Here is a 26,315-nt window from a genome sequence, read left to right as displayed (position 1 = left end):
CTCTTATCTCGTGGTATACAGTGAACTACTAAATATTGACTAAGAACTGAAATATTGCTTGTTGACCATTTTATACTACATGAGGTCTTTGATATACAGCAAATACCCACATAGGCCCTTCTTTTCTGTGTTTTTTCCTCTTTTCTGATAAATTAAATGTCAGTAGATGTAACAATGTCAAAAAGTTGACATTCTGTTAACTTGAATATCAAGATATAGGTCATGTTTCTGTCATGAACCCTCAATATAGCCAGATGTTAAACATTGGAATTGTTGGAGGATTGTTTTTATACCAACAAGGCTCATATTACTATGGTGTCTAGAACAGCTTTTTATGAGCTACTGCTATGAGGTTTAAGTCATGAGGCTTTTTAGCATGCTCATTTCTCCTAGGAATGTTTGGTGATTCACCACAGTTTAGATGCGTACAAACCACATATGCCATATATTCAGCACAGAGCTTCTGTCAGGAAAATTGGCTTAAGTGCCTATTATTCCAGGCTCAATTACACTGTCATTTGCCAAAGATGTTTCTTCGTCTCACTTCTGGTGTTCCCATTATTACATAAGTTTTTGGGAAATGCATGAAATACTTATTTTTTAGTGTTAATTTTACCACCATGGACAGCACCCATACATTCCCTTAACTAGCAGGCACTTTTTTCCTTTTTGGTTGCTTACAGATTTAACTTACATGCAGATCCAAGCATAATACTTTATGAAAGCATGGTATGAGTTCATGCATATCAAATATAATTCACTTGAATGTCAGTGTTTTCTCTGTCAGTGTGATGAGTTGAGGTCCATTTGGCTTAGAACAAGTATTTGCACATATATTTCAAAGAAAATGCTTCTCTGCATTCCCTCAGTTTCTGTTTTCTATTACCTAATTTGTCTATGTATTTCTTTTTTTAACAGGAATCCTTTTTAGTTGCTTCTGTAGTTAATAGTTATGCTAAGTCATAAAATAGACTAGTTAGTACTTTATCCTTTCTTTTTGTTGTGGGTGGTAGTCAGTACAATCATTCCCTGGTCATTTTATGTATGCTTTGTGATTTGAATGCTAGAAAACAAAACTGCTTTGAAAATTTTCATTGTCCTGTGTTTTGACATTGACTCAATCTATGTCTTCTGTCATGAGTAGTTGGACAGAATGAAAGGTTACTAGTTACCTTTCATGCACAGTTTTACTAATTACTGAATTTAGCCTACTGTTATGTTCTGCTGATTTTCTTTGAAATAAACTTCTAATTTGCAGTGCTATGTGAGGAACTCTGCTTCTTGGTTTGCTCTGCATTAGGGGCTAAGTTCTTTGAGATGTTGACTCCATTTAGTTGCCTTTTTCCTTGCTGCATTTCAGATATATTTTTATAAGCTGGTTAAAATTCTGTAATATCATATTTTGAAAAAGTGTTGCAGCATAGCATTTATTTTGATTACTACTTTAATTTAGCCTAATGATAATACCAAGTAGTAAAAAGCAGTAATTTGTATCAAGCTGCTTATACAGAAGATAGTGCATTGTTTACTACTAGGAAATATCTTCTCTTCATAACATCCCTTGAATGTATAGGGTAGGTGAACAAATCTTGTGTTACTTAGCTGAACATTTAACAGATTGGACTGTAAAAGCCAACTGTATCAGAAACTGCTGGTCATGTTTAAAGTCATTTCACATAATCTTCAAGTAATTTGCTGGACTGAGAATATTATAGAAAGTATCATAGATAATTATATTTAATCAGGAAACAAATTTTCTGTAAAAAGGTATTGATAAGGATGGATTTTACATTGCAGAAGCATGAACAGGCTAAAGACTCCATGTTGAATCGCTTGCTGTTTTGTTTTGTAATAACAAATCCTGATGTTCAACTTGTTCCCTATAATTTCCATTTACTCTATGTATCTTTTATTGGAGTACAGCTGATACAGGGTAGATTTTAGCCCTGCAATTGAGATCTGGTTAATATTTTGATACGCATGGCAAAATGTAATATAGTTTCTTTTCCTGTATTTAATTTGGCTCTGCAGTACCAATTGATTTTTGTCAGTAAGATAAGCAGATCCCAAGTATAAATCAGAAACAATTTGACTAAACGGGTGCTATTTTTATATGATCATGCTTCAATCTATAATGGTCACCTCAAAATTAATCAGAAAAAATAATCTTTGTTCAATGTCAGAGGGGGTAGAGGGTTTTTAGTATTGTTTTTGTAGGGAAGTGAAATAATTTTTAGTTAGAGACGGTCCTTCTGCAAAAGTGTTGGTCCTTTTTATTGGCCTCCTGCTTTTTGGAAGAGAAGGGAGCAGAGGTGGTTGATGTAATTAGAGCAAACATGAATGAAACATAATTGCTTGGTCCTGGGATCTTGCACTATCAAGTTACTTGAAAATGTTTTGCTGTATGGATTTACTGTGTGCAACCTTTGAGCACCTGTTGCATGTTATGTGGGATATCAAAATCAGTGTTTTGGGATGGTGTAGGTCATGTAAGTGTATATTTTATGTAGTAGAGGCTGAGTATATCTTTCATTAACTTATGTTAAAACTCATAGCAATGACTCCAAAACTGAGGGGAAATAATTAGATTTATGCTTAGAGACAGCCTGCTGCTTGAAGATGTCCTAACCGTGCCACTGTGGTTTGATACGCAGCACTTAGAAATTTGTGCCCCTTCGTTAAGCTGTTTAATCGGTCCGAGGAAGGCGCCTTATGGCTGTTGCGGGGCTGCAGAGGCGCGCGCGCTCCGCTTGCACCGCCGCATGTTCTGCCCCGGCAGCCGCGCGCCCCTGCCGCGGCTCGCGGGCGTCTTGCTCATCGCCGCTCCCCGCAGCAGCGCTGCGAGGCGGCCCCTGCTTGCAGCACCGGGCGCTGGAGCTGGAGCCTGCGCGTGAGCTGGAGGCCTCGCTCGCGCCGCTGCGCATGGCGGGCGCGGGGCGGGGCGCTGCGCTGCTGCGCGCTCGGCGTCGCGAGTAGCAGTAGCAGCCGCCGCCGCAGCAGCAGCCGCTGTGGTGAAGGCAGCGCCTCCGCGCCTCGGCCGGCAGCGCGCTGCGCCCCGGCCCCTCCGCCCGCTCCTCGCCAGGGCTGCGCCCTCGCCTCACCCGGCCAGATGATGAACTTTCTGCGGCGCAGGCTCTCCGACAGCAGCTTCATCGCCAACCTGCCCAATGGCTACATGACTGACCTGCAGCGGCCCGAGCCGCAGCAGCCGCCGCCGCCGCCTCCTTCAGCCGCCTCGGGGCCCGCTGCCTCCCCAGCTGCCGAGCGCCGGCCGCAACCGCAGCAGCCGCCGCAGCAACAGCAGCCGCCGCCGCAGTCCACGGGTAGCAGCTTCTTCAGCTCCCTCTCCAACGCTGTGAAGCAAACGGCGGCCTCGGCCGGGCTCGTGGATGCCTCCTCCGCCGGCGCCTCGGCTGCCGGCAGAAAGTTCAAGCTGCTCCTGGTCATTGACGAGCCCCAAACAGACTGGTAGGTGCCCCCCCCCATCCATCGCCCTGCACCGCGGCGCCTTCTCTTCTCCGCCAGGCTCCGTCCTTGTTTCCGCTCACCTGGGGGTGGCTGAAGGCGCCGCGGCTGCCCAGGGGGCAGTGGGGAAAACAGCCCCTTCCCCCTCTCCCCCGTTTTCCCGACCCCCGGCGGGCATCGCTGAAGCGCGGGCGACCGTTGGGCGACCGTTAACGAGCGCGCGCGGCAGCGCGGGAGCGAAGGCGAGTAAAACGAATCCCCCCACCGGCAGAGCATCTGCTGTTTCCTCTGGGGGGAGGAAGGGGTGCCTGGCCAGGCGGGTGCGGTGAGGGGCGCGTCTCTGCGCCGAGCTGCGGCGGGCGCCGGCGAGCAGCCTCTGGAGTGGGTCTTTGCGCGAGGGACCTGCAGATGCTGGTTTTTCTATTTTTAATTGACTTTGATTTGCATGTTTTCTCTCTCTCTCAAAAAAAAAAAAAAAAAAAAAAAAAAAAAAGCTTCCCGGTTTTGGCTGGGGTGGGTGTTTTGCTTCCATTATAATCACAAAATACGTGGGGTTTGCAGGGCTGGCACTTAAGTATGTCAACTCATCCCTTTCTGTGCCTGACTGCTCTCGGTAGGAGGGACCATGGCTTTTTTGGAACTGTTTATCGTGTATGGTGGTGTGGGATGCTGCATTCCACAGAAGAGCCATGTTTTTATTATTCACTGTTTTTTTTTTCTTGTAATGCATGTTTTGCATGTCAGGCTGTGAATCGCCTCATTTAGTATTGGCAATTGCAATATATTATGTCTTAGTACTGCTTAAAAATAATATAGAGTAAAACAAGCATATTCTTATAACACTGATATCATTCAGTAATGAATCGTGGGTCTGTTTTTTTGTCAGGTTCTCGAATCTATAACCTTGCTGGACTTGCTGCTGTGTTTGATACAATTTGTTTTGAAATACTACTTTAATAAAATGTCTGTAACAAGCTTAATAAAGATGCTTTATATGTAACAACATTATTAAGTGTCACCTTTTAAAACAAATGACAAAACAGAAGAAATCTCCTGGACTAAGGAAAGCCTCTGTATCTACGTCATGAAGATGTATCCGTGCATCCATGGACACAGCTCACTGCCTTGCAGATGTATTTAGCTATTTAGCATTCTATAGTGCACAGTTTTTTGCTTGGTAATTTACATGACAGTACCTGTTCATGAACTTTCTGGTAGTGGTCTTCCATGCCTACGGAGCTATGTGTTATAATTGCAGTGTTTTACATGCTAGGATTACACCCTATTCCTCCCTCCCCCCTGCCAAATTAACACATTCAGCAATAATAAGGCTTTCAAACCTCTGCTTTACTGATGTCACCAACTGCATTCCAAATAGAGTGGATGCATGCACCAGTATGCCCAAGGTTACTCTAGCCTGCTTTTCTTGTATTTATTTTTTTTCTTGTAGTATGTGATGTAGTCTCTTTGGAAAGAAAAGCTTACTGTTAGCACAGCTGTATTTATAATACCTCCTTCAACTTCCAAAAAAAGCTAATCATTTGGCAATTGCAGACTTTAAAATCGCTCCTTAAAATACAAATATCTGGCAAATACTCTCATAGCAACTGCAATAAAGCTGCTTTAGTATCTTTGGAAGTATAGAAATCTGTATTAATTTGTATTCAACTGCTATGAAACTTGAGTAAATGGACAGGGATGGAGTAATTAGTGATAATTTAAAAATACTGGAAATTGCAACTTGTAATGGATGAATTACCAGGATCTGAATGGCTGTGATACTGGCTACCCTGCCTGGTATAGTGCATTGGTGTACAGCTTTACAAGATGAGGTATGTAGAGCTGCTGTCATGTGATGCTTTAAAAAAAAAAAAAAAAAAAAACACCACTGATACCAAATACATCTCTTAGGAACTGCAGATTCCTGAGAAACAATTCTAGTTGGTTTAGGTGAACCCCGAGATGAAGTGATGCAGATGATGTGGAGTTTTTCTTAATGCTTACAGCTACATTGTGTTTCTCTTAAACTGAGAGTGCACTGGCTTCCAAAGCTGTTTCAATAGAAATAAAAGAATTTTGGTCTATATCATATTAAAAGAAGGTACAAATTCAATATCCTTTTATGTAAGGTCCTTTCTTTTGCAATCAGAGGATATTGTCCCTTAACCCCTAGCATCAAAGTCTGGTTCTGTTTATGTTTTATTGCTTGCCCTTTTTTTTTTTTTTTTCTTGTGAGCTCGGATTTAGCAACCCTTCCAGTATAATTACTGTTTTCACTATTGGAATCATGAGAGATACAGATATTCTTCATATAACAAATATCTAGTCTTTGCTAGAATTTTCTAATCTTGATTTCATTGACTTTTCCTGTTTTAAGGCATTGACATTTTATCAGTTTTGAAATTTTTCCTTTTGGTTTCTTAACTTTTATGATATAAGATATGAAGAAAAACAGTAGAATTGACTTGTGCTGTTTGCCTATTTTTACTATTTCAGGTAAGATGGCAAGCAACTGCAGTTATACTGTCTTACCATCTTCCATTCTTCTGTTACTGTGGTGTTTTTTCCCCACAATTTTGTTGCTAAATTGAAAAGAGATCTTTTCAAGTGCTTCTGCTGAAGGCAAGATTGTAAAATAAGATGTATCTTAAGCCTAAGTATGACCTAAGACTGTATCACCTGGAATCTTTATGAATGCCTCAAGGACAAGGGATTAGAAAAGAGGGGTAAAAAGACATTGCAGACTAAAGCTCTCAGTTGATTAGTGGAGACAAATACGTAAGAAGCAGATTTCATCATTCTGGTTCTACTGGAATACTTTCTCTTAGACCTTTTACATAATAAATGATCCTTTGTCCCAAAAGGCCCAGGAAAATAGCTGTATATCACTTCCATTGAATATCTTTGAAAATTATTGTTGTTGTGAAATATGACTGTAAAGGAGAGGTGAGCTGCTTTTCAATGAAACAATATTATTAACTTATAAAGGTATTGATAAAGGCTTATTTTCTGGTTGATTCCTTATACATTTTAAGAGCATCTTGACTTTTTGTGCCTGTAGCTCCATATGGAGCAGACATTTTCAATATCTTTAGGGATGTCTGGACCCATTTCCTGAGTTCCTACAGCTAACTGAGAATACTGACAAGTGTGTAAAACACAGGAATAGGTAAATTTAATGGACAAGTAATTTAGACTTAGGCATAATAAGTTTAACATCAATATAAGTAGTTCTTATTTAATGTGTTCTACCCTGACTGTTTATAGTTTAAGATATTCTTGTTGCCATTTTGGTAATTGGAAGAACCTAAGAAGTAAAATTGTTGATCAAGGTCATTTAGGAGGCTGGTGACTGTGTTGAATTGGAGCCTAGGTATCTTGCTTATATTGTTCTTTTAAGTCTCATTCTGGCTATCGGTGTGCAGAAATGATCCTAAATGCTTAGCTTTATATAACACTTGCTGAGAAAATGTTATTTTAATTTCTTCAGGAAATAACCTTTTTGGGAAATGTATGCAAAATATACTTAATATTCAGTGCTGTGCAGGAAAGTGGTTGAGGATGTAGATCAGTGTCAAGGTGCCAAAGGTGGTATATAAAGATTATTAAAAGCTTAAATGTAATATTTAGGAAGCTGCTTGATTATTGAAAACTTATTACAGCCTACTTGGTGCCATGTTTCAAGATTGAATCTAAGACTAACTGGCACTAATGATAAAACTATAACAAGAAGCATAAGGAAAAAGGGGATTTTTTGGATTAGCACAAATTCTTCTAACTTGCGGTGCCTCTTGTTTCTTTTTTCCAGAAAATTATGCATCTCTAGTAGTGCTTTAGTAAATAGTCATCTTGTGTTAGGCCAGAATCATTTATTCAGAAATAATTTTGAAATGGATGGGATAAGTTCTATGGGAAAAGAAAACTTTCTTGTAAAATGGAGTTACTTGCATGCAAGTATTCTCACAACTTTGCAAGGAAGAACATTTTTCTGGTACAGGAAAACACTGGTTTATGACACAAGTTACTGAAATGAGCAAAATGTTTGCTTTTGTCCTGGCAACTAGAAGGTAGAAAAATGCTTGTAAATATGTTGTATGTAGGAGTAGCAGCCAAACAATGAAATTTGGGTGCTGTTTCTTTGTTCAGCAAGGATGGCTCAATGAGGGAGAGATTGCACGTGATTAGACTGAGTATTTCCTAACAGAAGTTAAACTATAACCTTGACCTACTTGATGGTAATGTGCTACTTAAACTTAATTCCGTTACCTGAGTAGTGGTATACTGTTTGTGTGTTAACCAGTTTTGAAAGGTGTCACTGGGATTTTAGTAATGCATAAATGAGGGTAAAGGCTTTGCCACTGTACTTAAATCTCTTGGTAAGAGCAAGATGCTACTGTCCAGAAGAGCAGTGTTCTTGCCAGCCTCCTGGCGTGGCTAAGTGCAGTGCTAGTGTGCAAAGGAGAAAGCCCTGGCACAGAGCTGGGAAGGGTGTGCTGGTGAGGGGAGGCCAGGGAACTATTGTTGGCTGCAAGAGGAATAGGTGTTGGATGCACCTGCTGGTGCTTATCCTGGGTCTAGAGGTGAGAAACTTTGGAGAGCAAGTAAAAGCAAGGGGCAGTGTGTTGCAGAGACACAGGGAGGCTAATTATTAAAAGATAGGTCTGAATTGATTAGACCATCAAATAGCAAAGGGTGAATATATGCCTTGAGACAATATTAGTTAAGGGGAGGTGCTCGCATCAACATATATGTCACAGAGGAGAAAAATGAATATATTACTCATTACTTTGAAATATTAGACACTGCTATTTGCAACAAAATGGTTTTAATATTAAACAAACAACCTGATATAACACATTGATTGTTGCCTAAAGAGGCACCGGGTTTAAGATCACTGAAGTAAGAATGATGAAGATTTTACTTCTGCTTCTTGTTTTTCATTTCATATAGTAATTTCGTTATTTTCAAGTGATTTTTTTTTTTCAGGAGTTTTATCTGAGTCTTAGACTATTAGATATATGACAGTGCAATTTGGGGTATTTTGGACTGAGTTTTGAGCACTTCCAAAAGGAACTGGTAACCAGGTTTTTACATCAAGTCAGTATGTGCCTAGACAGCTTCTTACAACCAGGTAATTAGATCAGTACTATTTCTCAGTGTGTCCTACAGTTTTCAACTCTGCGTTAAGGGCTTTTTATTTTGCAATCAAAATAGCAACATAATTAAAGGAAAGCGGCAGGCATAAGTAGTGGCTGCTATGAACACAGGCAACACAATTCTCTGCCAGCTGGGGGAATACACTTAAGCACACTACAGAAATTCATGTTTTATCTGAGGGAAGTAAAACTTATTTTGAACTCTCTCTACTCATCAGGTAAAAGTAACTGAATACTCTTTTCTGAAGGGAGGAGGTAGTTCGCTGGGCTTTGTTTTTATTTATTTTGATTAAGTCCATGCTGGGTAAGGGCTTGAACAAGGATATGCTGTTGAACGAATAGAAGTAGATAATGTGCTAAAAATCTCAATTTTGAGCATGTGCTAACGTCATCCAAACTGTATTTCATGTTTGTGCTCTGAAATGGCCTGCTGATGCAGTTGTGTACTGGACAATGTGTGTGCTAGTATGTGAAAATAAGGAAAAGGCCCTTTCTTCCTTATTTCAGAATCTGTTTATCTAAGGATAAACATCCTTAGATGTTTATCTGCATTTCTGCCATGTTTAATACTTGAGTGTATTAGTGTAAATAACAAAACAGTATATATTATGGTGATTTGCCTTTTTGATTAGATATACTAAAATAGTCATCTTTTGGAAAAAATGTTTTTATTTTACTGATTTTATGTATTTTTAATGATTTTATGTATTGCACTGAATGTGTTCTTAAGTGCTCTAAAGTATTTCAGGCAATCTGACACATATGAGATGCTGACTAAAAATCTGGACGTGCTGTATTTATTTGGGACTTTTTCTTTGGGTTTCTTCATAGTTTTTTCCTCATGCTCAAAATCTTGATCAGTCATTTTTATGTCTTTATCTCTGAACAAACAATAGTGATTTTCAAGCTTAGTGAAACATCAAATATGGCTGAATAGGTAACATCTAAAATATGAATTTGCCTATGTTTCCGCATAATAATGGAAAGGAATGTAAGAAATGACCCAAGAGTGGTTGGTTTTAGGTAGGAACAATTCAAAGGAACAGTCTGACTGCAGAACTTTGAAGGAAGGAATATAGACATGGAAGGATGAAAACAAAAGAAAGTAGGGTTAATCTGCAAAGAATAGAAAAGTGTCAATCAGTCAAGAAAGCTAAGTTGTGGAGATCAAAAATAAGGAGAAGTCGGGGGGAAGAGAGGAATGATTAATGTTATGCTGACATCTTGAGACATTAAAATAAATATTGCCTGGAATAACGGTTTTCCTCCCCAGGTATGTTTCTTATGTAATAAAAAATGTGTAGGAAGGGGGTAAGACTACAAAGGTCATAGAGGGGAAAATATCATAGCTTGGTGCGCAATGTAAAATGCTTGTGCGATGCCTGTTTTGCTTATTAAACAGCTTGATCTATGCAGAGTCAAATTGATTTCTTACAGGAAAGCTGGTCAGCTTTTAGTCAGCCAGGAGGAGAGTGCTGGGGCAGGTATTCGTAGTAAGGTAGACTGAGAACTGATCTGAGCCCTTGTATAAAGGGGGAAAAAACGTTTTTATTGCTCGTTTGTACCTTTTTGACTAAAACAGGAATATACAGGAACCCTGTTTGTGACTCTTGATTGCTAACAATGTTCATGATTAGAGTTGAGTTGATTCATATGTATTAGAAAGCAAAAAATACTAGAAGTGTCTATAGAAGCCATGATTTTAAATCTAAGGAAGCTATTTTTTGTTTTCCTGCAGACTTGCGTAAGGACTCTTCCATTCAGTACTGTTACTACTAGAACATTTACTGTGAAAATATTCATATTAGGCTTCCTAATTTTATTACTACTAGTAATAGGGCTACTGCTTGTGTGAGTGAGCTATTCCTATCCCATTTAAAAAAAAATAGTTAACAGTGCAGGTTTCAACTCTTCCCTTTGTTCTTGCTCTAATGAGGTGGCTTTATTATTCTTAGGGGAAAATTGGAGAAGGGTTTGGATTTTTCAGGGCAGACCCTCACTGGGGCAGGGGAGGGTTTCTGCTCCAGTGGTATCAGGCAGTGTGGGATGTCTAGGGCTTGCAGTGCCGCAGTGGCTCTTAAAGGGCAGGTGAGCTGGTGGGGGATAGAGCTGATCAAGATTGTTGAAATATATGTGCCTTTCTGCTTTTAGAATTGCAAATGCAGGCGGGGGCAGGATTTCCTTAGTTAATACATGGATCTGGTAGACAGTGCTCAAGATCCTGGTACTTCAGTATTGAAGTTTGATATTTTCCTCTGTGCTGCCAGTCCCTCTATCAGTTGTTTTGTGTATCCCTGATTGAAATAAGTGGAAGGCACATGGGATGCCATAGTGGTGTTCCTTAAGCGCAGCTAGGAATGACCAAGAACTCTTCTCTTGAATTGTTTCCACTAATGAAGATACAGGTTTGCCTAGGCTCGGCTCAGCCCAGCATGGGTTAAGGGCTGCACTCTGCCTCTCTTCACATAGCTGCAGTAGTAGGGGCAGGGGAATAGATGTTCTTACCTTCCTTTGTGGATGTTAGGACTTGGTCCCAGCTTGTAAAGGTAAAGACATAAATGTATTTTTCCTGTTGGCCTGAAAAACACTGAGATGCCTGTTCTGTAATAAAGAATGAAGGGATGCTGTCCTGGAAGTAAAAGGGTTTATATCTTCCTCACACTGCAGGAACAGATTGAGTTCACCTATTTGCAGAGGCCTTTTCCCTTACTAAGTTCTGAGTATATGGACTTCTGCATTAGTTCTTACCAGTTGTATTTTAGTGTTCATATTTCAGAAATCGCCTTTTTCTTTCAAGGCAGTTTATCTGTGTGTTTTTCTGCTCTTTTTTTGTATATAGAAATAGCTGTTCCGAAGAAGATAAATAAATTTAAATGGTTGGACCATCTGCCTTTTTACTTTGAAAAGGCTATAAAGTGTATAGGACCCCACTTGATTTTCACTTTCATGTCTATAACTTTATTTTCCCCTTATCTATTGGTGTTTATAATATGTGTTAAACCAACTGCTGATAGGAGTTACTAAAATTTATTAAATCTTCATTTCTTTGGGTTTTTATCAGGTGAAGTTTTTTAATATTAACTGAGCCTCATAGTAATAATAAAAAAAAAAACTTCTAATAGCCTATTCTGTGCCAAAATAACCCCATAAAATGACTTGTTTTAAACTATTTATTAGATTATTTTTTTAAAGCCAACGTGTTGTTCTTGCTTATAAAAATTTTTTAAATATGGTAGAATGTGTAAAATTTTAGAATAGCTTTTTCATTTTAAAACCGCCTGAAAAGCACAAGTGGGGGTGGGGGGGAAGGTTAAGGACTTCTAAGTAAAAAGATCCTCTAACTTATTTTTCCTGGAAAACTTTTTTCTAATTTTCCCTTAACAGGAATAAATGGGTGAATAGGCATCAAGGCATTTTCCCAATGATAGAAATATAGGATTGTCCTTTGGATATGGATCAGATAGAGCTTCATGTTGAACCTTTGAACTTGTAATAGGAAGTTGTTTTCATTGCTGAAAATAGAAGAAGAAAATGTAATTCATGAGGAGATAAAATAGCCAAGTAACACAGAAAGCATTTAAAAGAAAGTGAATTAACAAATCTTGAGCAGCAGCAGGACACAGCAGAGGCTAGTAGGAGACTCTTATTTCTCTAGGCTTGGTGGTAGGTTTGACCTGTGGAGTCAATCTGTGCTTTGTTTCAGGATTGGCCACTCAGTTTGAGACTACTCATCACTTTCTTTATTGCCATGCTCACCTGTAGATTAGTACTTGTTTATTTGATCTCAGTTCTAGGATTTAAAGTGAACTCCAGAAGATAAAAATACGGTGCTCATTTCTAAGTTAAGAACAGCTTAAGACCTTATAGTATTTGCATTCATATAAATGATTTGATATATCTATCACTGAGGCGTGATTTCATTGCAGATTGTAACAGATGTAGAACTACATCTCAGGGAGTGACTCCTGTTGCCTTTTTGGCAGTCTGTGCAAATGCTGAATTGAGGACTGGGACTTGAACCATAGTCGGTGGTATGCAAGATACTTGCACTGCAGACTTTTGCTTGCAGGTTTGTTGTGATACAATTTTGCAAGTACTGAAGTTCTACAAAAAGGAGAGAAACAGAGAATGAAACTTTTATATAAAATTTTATCATGGTGGTACAACAAGGGAAATGTCAGCTTTTCATGCCGAGTCATTGGTAGAATACCTTTTAAAATCTAAAGTTTGAACAGGTAAAGAGTTATATACTGTAACCATTCCATTACTCTAACTAGCAGTTTTAGAATGTATAATGATGGCCAGATAAGTTATATTTTTAAAAGAAAATGCATCCCAACCAAACGGAAAATTCAAATAAGGCAAAGAATTTTCATAAAGTCAATGTGCTTACTATACTTGAATGTGTGCTCCTCAGATTTTATTTTATTAGTATGATTCTTCAAAACCTCATGTTTTTGACAAAGTATTACAGACATAGAAAGTGTGTTTTTTGATTTCTTGAGTTAGTCTGTATTTGTGAACATTTTTGCCAGTGGATGATGTGGAAATTCTTTAGACTTAGGTGCTCAGTCATCTCCCTGGGATAAGCCTATAGAGCTATAGAGAATGGAGTGTTTTCAGTCCTAGGGATTCTAGTAAATAACTTGTGGTGGAAAATAAGATTGCATAGCATAACTCAGAAGAAATGATGTTAAATAAAAGCAGCTTGAAATGTGTGGTTCATCAAAGTAAAATCTTTCCTGCATCTGCAGTTGGGTAGTGTAGCTAGTTAGAAAAAAAAGACAGCCAGGATTCATATACCTTGACAAATTTTGGTCTTTATGTAAAGTGCTAATACACAGCATCTGCTTATGCAGATCCTTTTGTTCTATTTGGATGTAATATCTTTTAGTCTGTTCAAACCCAAGTTAAAAATGAGTTACCAAGTAATGAACAGTTAGTGGCTTTTGTAAAAGCTTTTTGTTGGCTATCTCCATTCATAGTGTAAAATGCTTCTTGAGGTCATTTTGCAGTCAGTTTGAATATATTAAGAAAAAATATCCATGCAAAATTTAGAACTGTTGAATGTTGAAATTCTTTTTGAATAAGGTATATCAAGACTTTGAATTTGATATTATTAAAATTCTTTCAGATGAATGAAGAACAACTTCAAGTATCTGTCTGCCTTAGTGCTGTCTCTTGATATTAACCAGTTCCTGTTTGTTTATGCTGAAACCCAAACAGAAATTTAATAGGAAATTGCAAGTGGTATACAAGGTATAATGTTAATTGGGAGTAGGTAGTCAGAATGAGTATACGTGGTAGCTTTTGTATTACTTGGGGGTGAGCAGGTAAGTACCTGCATGTGTTAGCTAGGACAATGACTTTCAGTTCTTTGGAGAAATAACATGTTTAGTTAGGAAACTTTAAATTCTTGTTACTATTCAAAGGGGTTGCTTCAAGTGACTTCATAGAGTTCAGTTGATTTCTTGGAAGTTTCTTTTCATGTCTTTAATCTATCAACTTCTATTTAGATAACAGAAGTTTTGAGTGTCTGGTCATAGCTTCTATGCTAGGAAGTTAGCATAGCATAATTTTGATGTTGAGTTTCTATGTTTAGCTTTCCATAAGCTAAGATAAATGTCAGAAAATGAAAAACCCTAACCTCTTTCAAAAAATTGAGAAATACTAGACAAAATTTACAGAACTCAGTAGTGTGATTTGGAAATTCAAAATGCTGTGTGGCTGGGGGGAATCTCCTTTCAGATGATATTCCTGACTTCTGCTACTGTTTCACTTCCTAAAAGCCATTAGCAATTTGCTGTGGTATTGGATTTCAAAACAATGCTTTCTAAGATGTGTTGGACGCTCCTGGAATTTTCAGTTAGAAAGAAAATTATTTTCCCTTCCCTGTTTATTTTTTTTTTCCTCCCTGGAGTTCTTATATGAACAGGTTAGAAGTTGATGGAAAAATGTAACATGGATGTTCAAATGAATGCTTTGTCACAGAATGAACAGTGGCATCATTCTTAATGTGCATTTAAAAAGCTTCCTTAAAGATAATTTGTCATTATTCAGACAGATTTTTTTTCAGAATTACCTTTCTGATTTTTTAATAATTAGCCTTGTAGCTAATGCAGATACTTCGAGAAAATTTCAGCTCCCTTCTTGTTGGCGCTGGTGGGGTAAATGTTTGCCACATTTACTTCCACAAACTGTACCTCACGTAAACAATAGTAGCCCTTGCTTTGGAAGAATATGTTCACATAAAATGATTGAAACTTGTAGTCTGTTTTTATTTTGGTCATTCATCTCTAGGTGATGAGAAAATACTCATTTTGCTGTAAAGGACATACAGTTAATTGCTTGATTAACTAGAATATATTGTAGTTGGTCAAGTGGTAATATCTGATCCAGAAAGTCTCATGGCTAGCTATTGATGTATTCAGTATGTCATTGACAATTGAAATACATTTAGTAACGGAGTAGTTGAATAGATCGTCTTTTGTCCTTATGTTGAATATTACTTGCATTCAAGTTACCATAATTCAGTTGTCTTTTCTTGTGCTCTTGCTGTATGTGTGAAATGAGTCTTTCTTCTTGGCTAACAAACTCTCTTCATCAATGAAAACTGAAAAGTACTAGAAAGTGTGTTTTATTAGAATATTAAAGAAGTAAGCATACAAACCAGTTTGGGTTTAGGAAGCCTAAATAGAAATTTTTGCTCCCGCCAATTCACTATGGTTTCTCAGTGGCACACATGGTCTGAATAGGAGGACCCCTGTAGCTAACCTTGCTTCAATCCTGCTCAATTGTCTGGGTAGACAGATCAAAGCCAGCACAGTTTTCCTGTGCCATAACATTTTATTTTTCTGTTTATAATGATTTTACTATTCCTGTTAAGCTAGATTTGTAGATGCAAGTTGCATCTATCTATGCAAGCTACAATTGCACTTGGATTTTTCTTTCAGGGAATTTACCTGTTGTATTGGTTCTACACAAATATAATGTTTCATGGCTAGACATTTTTAATATACTATGGACCACATAGAATTCTTTCTTTTGAAGACAGGAAAGGTTATCTTCCTCTCAGTAGCTATAACATTTTTTTTTTTTTTTGCAAGGCATCTTTTAAAGCATGTGGTAGTACCAGGAATACACCAAATAAGGAATATGCCAAAGACAGAGAAATTGTATTTTAAATTCATTCAGTTTTTTGAATTACACAGTATCTATTCCAGGATGTAGCTATATATATGTTTGAATGTATGTATTTTTAGCTTATCCCATTATTCACATGGTAAAAATAAATTAGCTGCTAGTTTTCTTAAATGTTGCTTTAACTTCATATGTATGTACTAAGGTTTACTTTTAGTAGACTGATTATTTTTAATAATTACTTAAATTGTTGTGTTTCTTTGGTGTTTTGAAACAGGGTAGCAAGTATATATCAAGTATTACAAACAAATATATCAAATGATTGAAATAGTAATTTTTGCCTGTTGATTCGTCTACCTTCTGAGATTGCCACTGTTAAAGATTTAATAATTTATGTAATGTGCATATTTGACTTAAAAGCATAGAGTGCAAAAGAAATGTCTCATTAAAATATAGTTGTTTACATGAAGTTAATGGATCTGGAAGTTCCCGTAATTTTTTATGAGTTTATTCCTATTGAATTTATTTCATCCTGTGATTTAAACAAAATTCTTACTAGTATAAGGATTGGGAGAGAAGATGAGGGAAGCATAACCACTGAAATGGGAAAAAGGATATGTTTTTATAAATTTCTAACTTAGAGTTCAAAATGGCGGAAAATTGTTCCTCTGAAAATGAAAAACTAAGCATCACTGAAATGTAGCTCAGCTTAGAGAAAATCCCTTTTCTGTGTGGAAGACAGCACCATGACTCAGCTGCTGCTCTTTTCTGATAAGATGTATGTGGGTGGTTACACTGCAGTAATCACTACAGCCTTCCCTTCTGCTAGAGCCTACAGTCATTTTTCTTACTCCCCCGCATGTTCTCATTTCACGCAGCAGATTAATAGTTCCATTTTGACACTAGGAAGATGAGTAAAGAAGACTGTTTTCTTTGTGTGTAAGAGAAATAAGTTTATTGTTTTTAAGAAAGCACTTTTCTAGAATAAGACAGATATGCAAAAAATTATGCATAGCTGCATCCCAGTGTTCACACTTAAGATTTATCTTCTGTACACAATTTATAGCTTTATCAAAGTGAAATATGTTTGTTTTTCAACAGGGCAATTTTCTATTCAAAAGAAATAAGTAGAACAAATACTACAGTTTTTTTCATAAAGTATCTTGGAATATTCTAATTATCAGATATTTTACTGAGACTCTCTCTAAAAAGCCTAAGGCCAATTGTAAGGACCTTTAAGAAATGAAGTGTAAAGAAATCAAAAGGACTTGGGCAGCCTGCACTTTAGGGACAACATAGTGAGCATTGTGCTCTGTGCAGAGTCTGTACTGCTGGGTGGTTCTCACCAAAATGAAAGGGAAAATGAGTTTGTATTGCTTGCATTGCACATAGTATGGCAGCTCTAGTTATTGTTCCACCGATTCTGGGATTCAATGTTTGTGTTTGCAATTTAGAGCTGAATTATAGTCTGTTCCCCTATAGACATGATGGCCAAAACCAGCTTGCTTTGTGTGTACCATTGCTGGGGAGCCACCGAGGCTGTTTGTGCAACTCTTTCACCCATTCATCCGTGGGGACCTGTTGCTGTAGTATAGGTGTTGCAGTTTTAGATTGAGTGTAAAGCTTGTGCGTTTTTATCAGCGCGCATACTTTGTTAGCTGGAATTGATAGTTACAGAAAGAATAGCCTAAGGCAAATACCATAGGCAAAATATTTGCTCTAGACAGGATCAATACAACCTCTGGAAAAGGCCAGCTTCCAATGTTCTGCTGTAGGTGCATGCAGTATGTTGGGTGGTTGTTTATCAGCTTTCCTTAATCCTTCTGTTGTATCCTCCTGTTGTACCTGTAATTAGTAAACTAAACTGAGACTCTTTCTTGACTTAAATTTGTCTACTACATGATTAGTTTTTATGAATATTTTACTTTTTCCTGTACTCTCTGGAGATTTTTTCTAACTCTTAACTTTTATTCTTCATAGAATTTCAGTCACTTAGGGAAATTATAATGGCTTGAAAATACTGTTGGACTATGTACATTACAGTGTTTTGTAGAGATCAGTCATGCAGTAAAGGTTTTAAATCTAAAGATGTTGCTAATCTGACAGGCTTTACGTAGATTTTTAAAAATAATTTTTTGTGTCAGTTGGCAAGAAGCTTTAAGATGTTTAGAGTAAAATCCTGAAAGGCACGGAGGCTCCTAGTTAACGCTTTTGTTTTTGCTAACAAAAGTTTTTGTTACTGGTTTTTCTTGTCTCATTTTATCTGTTTTCTTGGTGAAACAAAATTAAAAAAAAAAAAAAACCACAAACATGCTTTATATAAAATTAGATAACTGTGTCAGCATGCATCAGTTAGGGATGTCTTTGGGCTTAAATGCTAATGCTTAGTTAATATAAAATGCCGAACAAAATCTCTGTATATATTTTAATGCTGCTGCATTTAAACTGCACTTTTTTTTGCCAAAATGTAATCTATTTTGTGTCATTTTCAAAGGCTAGATATTTAAACTGTGCTTAACAATCTCCTAACAATGAACCACAAATTGGGACTTATCTTTGCAGGGTTAATCTTTTTCTCTCAGTGATCTTAATGAATTTCTTATGTTTTTTTTATGTTGTCTTGGCTGGGCCAAAGTATTAATGCCGTTCATTAATTTAAGAAAGTTTCCACCATCAATACTTATTTCTAGCACATTCATTTAATTATTGTGTTGAGATCTAGTGTTTTCTTTTTTTTTCCTTGAAAAATTGCATGTATAAGGACCATCATAATGAAAACGAACTTTGTAGATTTCTGTATCTATGTTTCTAATAGGCATTAAGGGAACCTAAACTGTGCTATGAAATTTCTTTTTAACTAAAGCTCTATAATGAAAACAGTATCTCACCTCTTTGTTATTCCAGGTCTCCCTTCTTTGCCTTTTTTTCATTTCTTGGACTTGTCACAGTATTTATCTCAAGAATATGTACCAAAGGCCCTGCTGCACAAATCCTCTGCATGCAGAGCTTGCTTTGGTTTTTCATGCGTTGTCTTGACTTTTGGATATATGCCCTATGATTACTCTCAGTCACTTGGCTTCTTTGTAGTCAATGTACTTATACTGGACTAATGCTGTTCCTGTGCGAGCTCAGGTTCATGTGCTGCTTTTCACAAAGCTTGAACATCAAAAGTGAAAACAAAAAAGGCATTTTAAGTTCAAGGTGATGATTTCCCCTAAGAGGAACTTTCTCTTTAGCACTTCTCTTGGTCTCGGGGATTCTCTGTGTAACACCCAAGCTAGACTTCCACATTAGAGATTAACATGGTTTTTATTTCAAATACATTATTTTTTTATGGATCATCTTAGACACTGGATTTCTGATTATGTATATGTAACAGTAGTTTTAAGATTGAATCAAAAAATGTACACAAGTAACTATTTCTAGTTTGTTTTCCATACCAATAGAATGTATGAAATAAAAGATTATTTCCTATTGTTAAAGGAACAATATTACTTGATTGTTCCTTTAAACATTGTCCATTGACCAAAAGTACTTTTGGTTTTAGTATAAAAATTAGGCAATGGTTTCTCATTATCAGAATTGGTGCTGTTCCAGAATAGCTTTGCAAAGAGTAAGAAGGCAAATTTCCATCCACTTTTGAAAGAATTTTTATGATTCAATTTTCTATATTGCAGGAACCAATAAATCAGAATGCTTTTTAATCCTTTTTTTGCTTTAGTGAACAATATATGTATATACATTAAGTACTCTAGGCTGTCACGGAGATGTAACTGTATGAGAAAATACTAGTTTAAAAGGAAAAAGAAATTAGTATCTGAAACTGAGCTTAAATTAACCTTAATGTTTACTTCATAAAGCTAGCTATTGAAAGAAATACTGTATATAGATACACTAATAATAAAAGTTTAATAGTGACTTGACCTCTTCCTGTGCTAGTATGCCTGACTTAAAAGGATGGTATCCCAACTTCATGAGTTGTTTATTTTGTAGTTCTTCTGTAACATCTTTCTAAACACGAACAGTAGCCCTGAAAGCATGATGGTTACTTAAGGAAATGTGTTTGTCTAAGAAAGTAAAAATAGACATTTCTAACTCTTAACTACTTTTATTTTGAGTTCCATGAGATAGCTCTTGTCTGCATCAGTCGGGCTACAGTTGTATTACTTTTTCAGAACACGGTGATGGCAAACCTTGCTGCTAGTGCCAGAAGGCTGTTTAGGCCTTTTTCTGCTTGTTATCATAATTAAAGTCAGGAGGTGATTGAGCATGTATTTAATAATGGGCAGGATACTCAAAGGCAGGTTTTGATGAGATGTCTGGATGGGGTCCTGGAGTTCCATCGAGTCATTTTTCTTGTTTTAATGCTGATGTTTTCTAACCAAAAAAAAAAAAAAAAAAAAAACCCTCTTCTTGTTAAATGTGTTGCCCAGATCGTCCTGTATCATGCGCAGCAAAGTGGTCCTGCATTTTCAACAACCTTGAGAAAAACCAGCATTACTGTAACTTGCAATGAGTTTATAAGTAAAATACTAATGTGCCTCTATCTGGAAGAGTAGAAGTTGGTTCCTCTACCAATAAACAGGTTGAGGATGCTTAGGGATGTTTGTTTGAAGAGTTTCTCGAATTAGACTGTTACATGGTCACCACAGTTATCTCTGATATACTGCTACTGAAACCACAAGGTGACTGAGCATGTCTTAGTGTGTGTGTGATTGTGTGAATGCATATAAGCATAAATGCATGTAAGCATATCCAAAGTTAGAGGAAGTGTAATAAAATGCCTGACTCTGTAAATCAGTAGTTTAGGAGAATACAGAATTTTTAATAGCCTTACAAACGGAAAGGAAATGATTCAGAAAGAAACTCTAACCTTTGATCAACTCTGTTTTCCCCTATTCTCTGTAATTAATGGCTGTGGCATTCACAGTGTTGTTTTAATAATGTGTATAATAGATAGCAGCAAGGTGCTTTGTCAATGATTGCGCTTCATAACAGGTTTGGACCAATCAAAAAATGAAGCTTCAACGCCGATGGTTAAACTGATGTAAGCCCTCTTTTCTGCACATGCTGTGCTACAGTAGAACCACCTCACTACTGTTTTTGCCTTATGTTGCATTTACTCTAACATAAATCTGCTCTGTTGCATGTATTTCTACTGTTTTCATTGTTATTGCTGTTAAGATGACCAAAGGGTATATGGACAGTAGATATCAGTTCTGTAAAATATTATCATTTCTGTACAATGCAAAAGTGAAGATCGAGTTTGGGCAATTATATACTGTGAGACCTCAGATTCTATGAGTTATAATAAGATGGAAGAATTGATCGATCTCTGAAGACCGAGTTGTCCGAGTTAGCCAGCATCTCATCAGATATATCATGTTTTCTTTTTGTTGTGTTAAAGCATTGTGGTACTGGCCAGTGTTAACTTTCCTAGCCTTTTTCTGGACATTTATTATCATTATTATGTCATGTTATCAGTGGCATTTTGCCATGCCATTTCCTGGACATTTATTGTCACTGAGCTGCAAAGAGGTTTAGATTTGCAAATCATATATGTTTTAATTAATAAGTGTTATGAGCTAAATGGTTGCCAGGTGCTCTTAGATTCTCTTACTAGTTAGTGTGCTGCAATCAGGAAAAAGTTGTTTGTATAGCTTAGAGATCTCTGTATGAGAGATCTGACTGGGCCTTTTGCAGTTTCATTCAGAAACTTCCACAGCTATTTCTATTTCTGAAAAAAGAAATCAAAGATATTTTAAGAAAACCACTTATGATACTGGACATAGGCATTGTCAGGGCTTCTTTTGCAGGGGTTGGGAATGTGAAGGTGGTGTAAAATTTTTGTATGGTTTGTGCAGAGTTTACTCTGCAGTAGAACTACTGATTCTATGTAGTAGAAGTTAGCAGCAGGATGGAAGTGTGAAAGTGAAACTGTGAAAGTTGGTGGGAGGGGGAAAAAACGGAGGAGGGAGGGTCTATACTAACTGAGAAGCAGCTGCAGATTGGGAGAAGAGCAACTATGACCTTGGTTTACTTACTACTTGTTCCTAAGAAATGATTTGGTGTGTTTTGTCACCAGAATTGTTCTTACAATTTTTCTTACAATTCTGAGCTGCTTCCTAAGCATTTCAAAAGTACTGGTGATGAAAAATGTTCTTAAGATAATGGCTGTTTAGCAGTTCTGTAAAACAAGGCTCTAGTTTTATTTACTGTGCCTATTTTGAAAACTCTGAAAATTGAGGGAGCATGTCCTTTCTGACCTCATTCATAAATATGAACTTGAAATTGCCATAGGGAATGTCAGGTAAAATGCGCTAGAATTTTTTTTTTCTATGGTAGTCATGGAGCAGAGACGTGAAAGAAAATTGTTTGGATTGTTTGTATGTTATGTCCATGTATAACATGGACAATCTCGGTGTTCTCTCCTATTTCTATAGATGACTATAGAAAGCAAGCTCTTTTCTCTGTTCATTGTCTGTTTTCACAGATTGGAATGGTTTAACTTACTTTGTAATTGAGATATGCTGTAATTATTTGGTTCTTTTGGTCATGTCATTAAGTATTTAAAAAAAAAAAAAAAAACTTGAGCTTATACTTCATTAATTACTCCTTAGCTGTACACTAATATATTTAGAGGCTGTGTTGTGGCTTAAAGTATTTTTAGTATTAATTTCGTCAGTATCATGGATAAACTGTAAATTACTAGTCGTATTAATAAGTAATTGCGGCTCCTTTATCCTAATCTATTTACTCTAAAATAGCGTTATGTGTTGTAATATTGATGTATATTTTACTAGTTTATGAGGTGGTTTTTTTTTTTTTTTTTTTTTTTAAGCAAGGCTTATGAGGATGATTAGGGGCCTGGAACATCTGCCCTATGAGGAGAGACTGAGGGGAGCTGGGCCTGTTCAGCCTGGAGAAGGCTGAGAGGGGACCTGAGCAGTGTCTGTAAGTACCTCAAGGGAGGCAGTGAGGAGGATGGTGCTGGCCTCTTTTCACTGGTGGCCACCAACAGAACTAGAGGAAACGACCAGAAACTGAAGCATCAAAAGTTCCACAGGAACTTGACAGAGCGCTGGAACAGGCTGCCCAGATTGGTTGTGGAGTCTCCTTCTCTGGAGATCTTCAAAACCCACTTGGACGCAGTCCTGTTCCACGTGCTCTAGGTGACCCTGCGTGTGTAGGGAGGGTGGGCTAGATGACCTCTAGATGTCCCTTCCAACCTTCAGTATGATATAGGACAGAAATACATGAGGAATGGAAATTATTTTATTATAGTTATAGTCCTTAGGTTATAATTCTGAAAGGATCTGTGGAAGAATTTCAGAATTCAAGTCTTTTCTGTCTACTGTGCTGCATAGCAAGAACTGAAGTTAGGAAGGGAAAAAATTTTCCTTAATCATTAACTGTCCAGATACCTAAATGCCTTTCTTGTCCATGTCCAAATTGCTTATTTAAATGCAGCTGACAGTAGAAGGGGTACAGAGCTTACTCTGATAAACAGGAGTTTGCATTTACAATTGTGCTGAGTAGATGCTTAGGATATTTCTGTTTCTTGCTGTAAAATGGGTTTCTAAAAAGAAGAGATGTGAGCTATGCTCTCTGCTGTTTATTTGTGGAAATGAATCTTTTACTCTTTTTTTAAGAGAGGGTATTTTCAAGACAATTTCTTTACTTTTTAAAATAGTTCTTTCATACAGTTCATTAATATAAATCCTTAATGAAAATATGGCTCCAGCACAGCTAGTGTTTCATAGCTAAAGTATTTTTATGAAATGTCAGTCCATAACCAGCCTCAAAAATAACTTTTTTTGATATGCATGTGTTCTCTTGTTTTGCATTTCACTGCAAAATTACTAAGGTGTTTTCGTTTAGATATGTGAGCTTCATTGCATGGTTTCTTATGTAAGAGTCTAAGGAACTCTTAAATAGTAGGAAGTATTATAAAGGAAAGTTGCACATTACTTTAGACAGTATTTGCAATATAAATAAAATAATATTCTTGAGCGACTTAGCTTTACCTGGGATAAGAAGGGGAAGTCTACAAAGCTGATTAGCAGGCAAATGGGAAAAGTAAACCTATCCAAAGCAGAGTTATCCTGATGTGGAGAGGACTAAGTATAGTCCAATGCAGAGTAACATCCTTGGCAATATTTAGATCAGTGGCAATCTGTGTGACAGTGCCTTGGCTAGGCGAGCCCTTGTGCATCTGGTGAACAGCTGGAGGCAGTAGGAATCCTAGTGAAGGCAGTAAGATCTGGATCACACAGGTCACATAGCACTCAGCTCTCTGACTTTACTGGTAAAGTAGAAGGCAGGACTTTAAGAACAGAGCTTCTTCCTTAAGGACAGGCACTATTTACTTTGAAATCGATTTTTTCCTTCTTTTTTTTTTTTTTTTTTTTTTTTTTCCTGCCTGGCAAAAGCTTTTTAATCTATAGAATTTCAGGCTTTGGTGTATAATGGATTTATTTAGAGAGGGTTTATTTCTGACCTGTCAAAATGCTTCTGTGTTTCTTGATGGTTGTTAAATTTGGTTTATGGGCTTTATATTCCATATAGCTGTGAACAAGGAGTATAATGCTAAAACAGGAGCAATTGTTCCTTAGTTATCTTGGGCATCATAAGAAATCCTCTGGGAGGAGAGGGGTTGAACATGAATAAATCACAGGAAGGGAGGAGAGGAGTTGAACATGAATAAATCACAGGAAGAGCCTGAAATAAAGGGTCACATTTGTCCCTAAATCAGGATCCTCTCCAATAAAAGCATTGACAGAGAGCACTGGACTGCAGGTGCCAGGTCAGGTAAGTCCTGACAGGAAGAGGAAAGGATCTACTTATAAATGTGGTTTCCCCTGTACTTTTCTAAACCTTAAAAAAAAAAAAAAAAAAAAAAAAAGTTGATACCTGATTTTAATTGAGTAAATGTATTCTATCTTGTACTGTTTGTTTCAATGAAGGGCAATTACATTTTAACTACCACCAAGATGTTGTGTCCCTGTGGGCCTCAGGAGCTTTAACATGAAGATCTGTGTGTTCGCAGTGCCCAGTATGTCAGCATAGTACTCTAGGGTACTTAACTGGGGCAAGCACTCCTACAGTCAATTGTTTGAGTGAATTTAGGGGTCTGTGGTGCTGAACATTGGTGTGAAAGATGACTTTACTCCGATGTCCTTGCCTGCAGCAAGGCAGTAGTAAGGTTATCTGAACCTCAGTATTTCTTGTCTTGCAAGTTTAGACTGTTGTACTTATGATAATTTTGAATAATTTTATCAGTTTTGGCTGTTAATTGTCAAATTGGTCAGTGTCATCAGTGCCATCTGTTATTGATGCCTGCATTTTGTATTGTAGAATAGCCTATTTCTTTTCTCTTGTGAGATTAATGACAGCAGCAAGTTAAAATTGGGATCATTGTGCTGGAGATGGAAAGGAGCAGTTCTTGTTAAAAGATTGTGGTTTACTACACTTCCTTGAATTTGGCTCTCAATTTCCTACTGTACCTGTACTCAGGATCACTATTGATAAGTAACATGAAGGCCTATTTATTAAACATGATCTCTTGGTCTTAAACCTAGACATGCTATAGTGCTGCTTGAATTAGGCTGGAAAGTGAAATACTTTGTCACATATGCATGCTGCTTATAAATCTGTTAAAAGTTATGCAGACTAGAAATACCTGAAAGATGATCAGCAATTAGTAACAAACAGTAACATCTGTTTGATGCTGGAATAAACCAGCACTCAAGAGGTAACATCTATGTGGACAAGCCTGAGCTAATGGGTGCTGGCCTAGGAAAAGAGTTAACCCTTTAGACCAAGCTGGTCTTGATCCACAGACAAAAAGTGTGTATAACAAGTGGTATTTCCCAGGGGAGCTTGGGGAAAAGAGGTGCCCATTTTGGCTGGCTCTGGCTTGTCTTATGCAAGAGTTCTGAGGTCTTTGCATTTAAACCTCAAAAAATGGATTTCCAAGAAGGGCTGTAACCATCAAAACTGCCCCCCAAGAAGTTGTCAGAATCCATCATACTTGCAGTATTGTCTTAAGGCTGGACTACTGAGTTTAATGCTTAATTTTATTTTTTTTTATTTTTATTTTTTTTGATAACAGATGGCTTGTTGGCTTGTGTAGTAGGAGGGCGTAAGTCAATGTTTATCTGAAATCTTAGGATTTGCCTGGAGTCTCGGTGTGCTCCTATCAGGTCAGACTCTGGTCCCTGGCAGCAACTGATAAAAAGTACTGGTCTGTTTCCCAGGGGGGGTTCTGTATATTGTCTAGTTGAAGCTTGTCGTGTTTTTCAAATAAATGATGCATAGGCAAGTGGAGATCTGCATATGGTAAAATTACCAGAGGATTGTAACCATGGACTGTAGCACAATTTCTTGCTTGGGCTGAGTTAGTTTCAGTAATGAGCACTTTGAGTGCTACAGATGCTTTCCAGGGTAGCAGAGCTGCTTGATATTTGATTTTCTGTGGCTATATTTTTTTCTAGAGCAGTATTTATTTCGTTAATACTAACTAATCCAATAAAATATATGTTTATTTATATC

At 37.3% G+C, this 26,315-nt stretch overlaps 1 protein-coding gene across 1 annotated transcript in view; it reads left to right on the top strand.

Moving 5' to 3' along the window:
• Positions 1-2,987: 2,987 nt before the first annotated feature.
• SYN2 (synapsin II) overlaps positions 2,988-26,315 on the top strand; it is a 130,062-nt gene continuing 106,734 nt past the window's right edge. Inside the window, exon 1 of the mRNA XM_088522879.1 lies at positions 2,988-3,468. Within this exon, the coding sequence (XP_088379005.1) occupies positions 3,110-3,468 (359 nt within the window). The 5' untranslated portion in view covers positions 2,988-3,109. The remainder of the gene's footprint in view (positions 3,469-26,315) is intronic.

The sequence above is a fragment of the Tinamus guttatus genome, unplaced genomic scaffold, assembly GCF_059628265.1.
Source record: "Tinamus guttatus ecotype Peru unplaced genomic scaffold, ASM5962826v1 Tinamus_guttatus_pri_ptg000169l, whole genome shotgun sequence".
In the NCBI taxonomy this organism is placed as follows: Eukaryota; Metazoa; Chordata; class Aves; order Tinamiformes; family Tinamidae; genus Tinamus; species Tinamus guttatus.
This window is presented reverse-complemented; position numbering and strand designations above follow the sequence as displayed.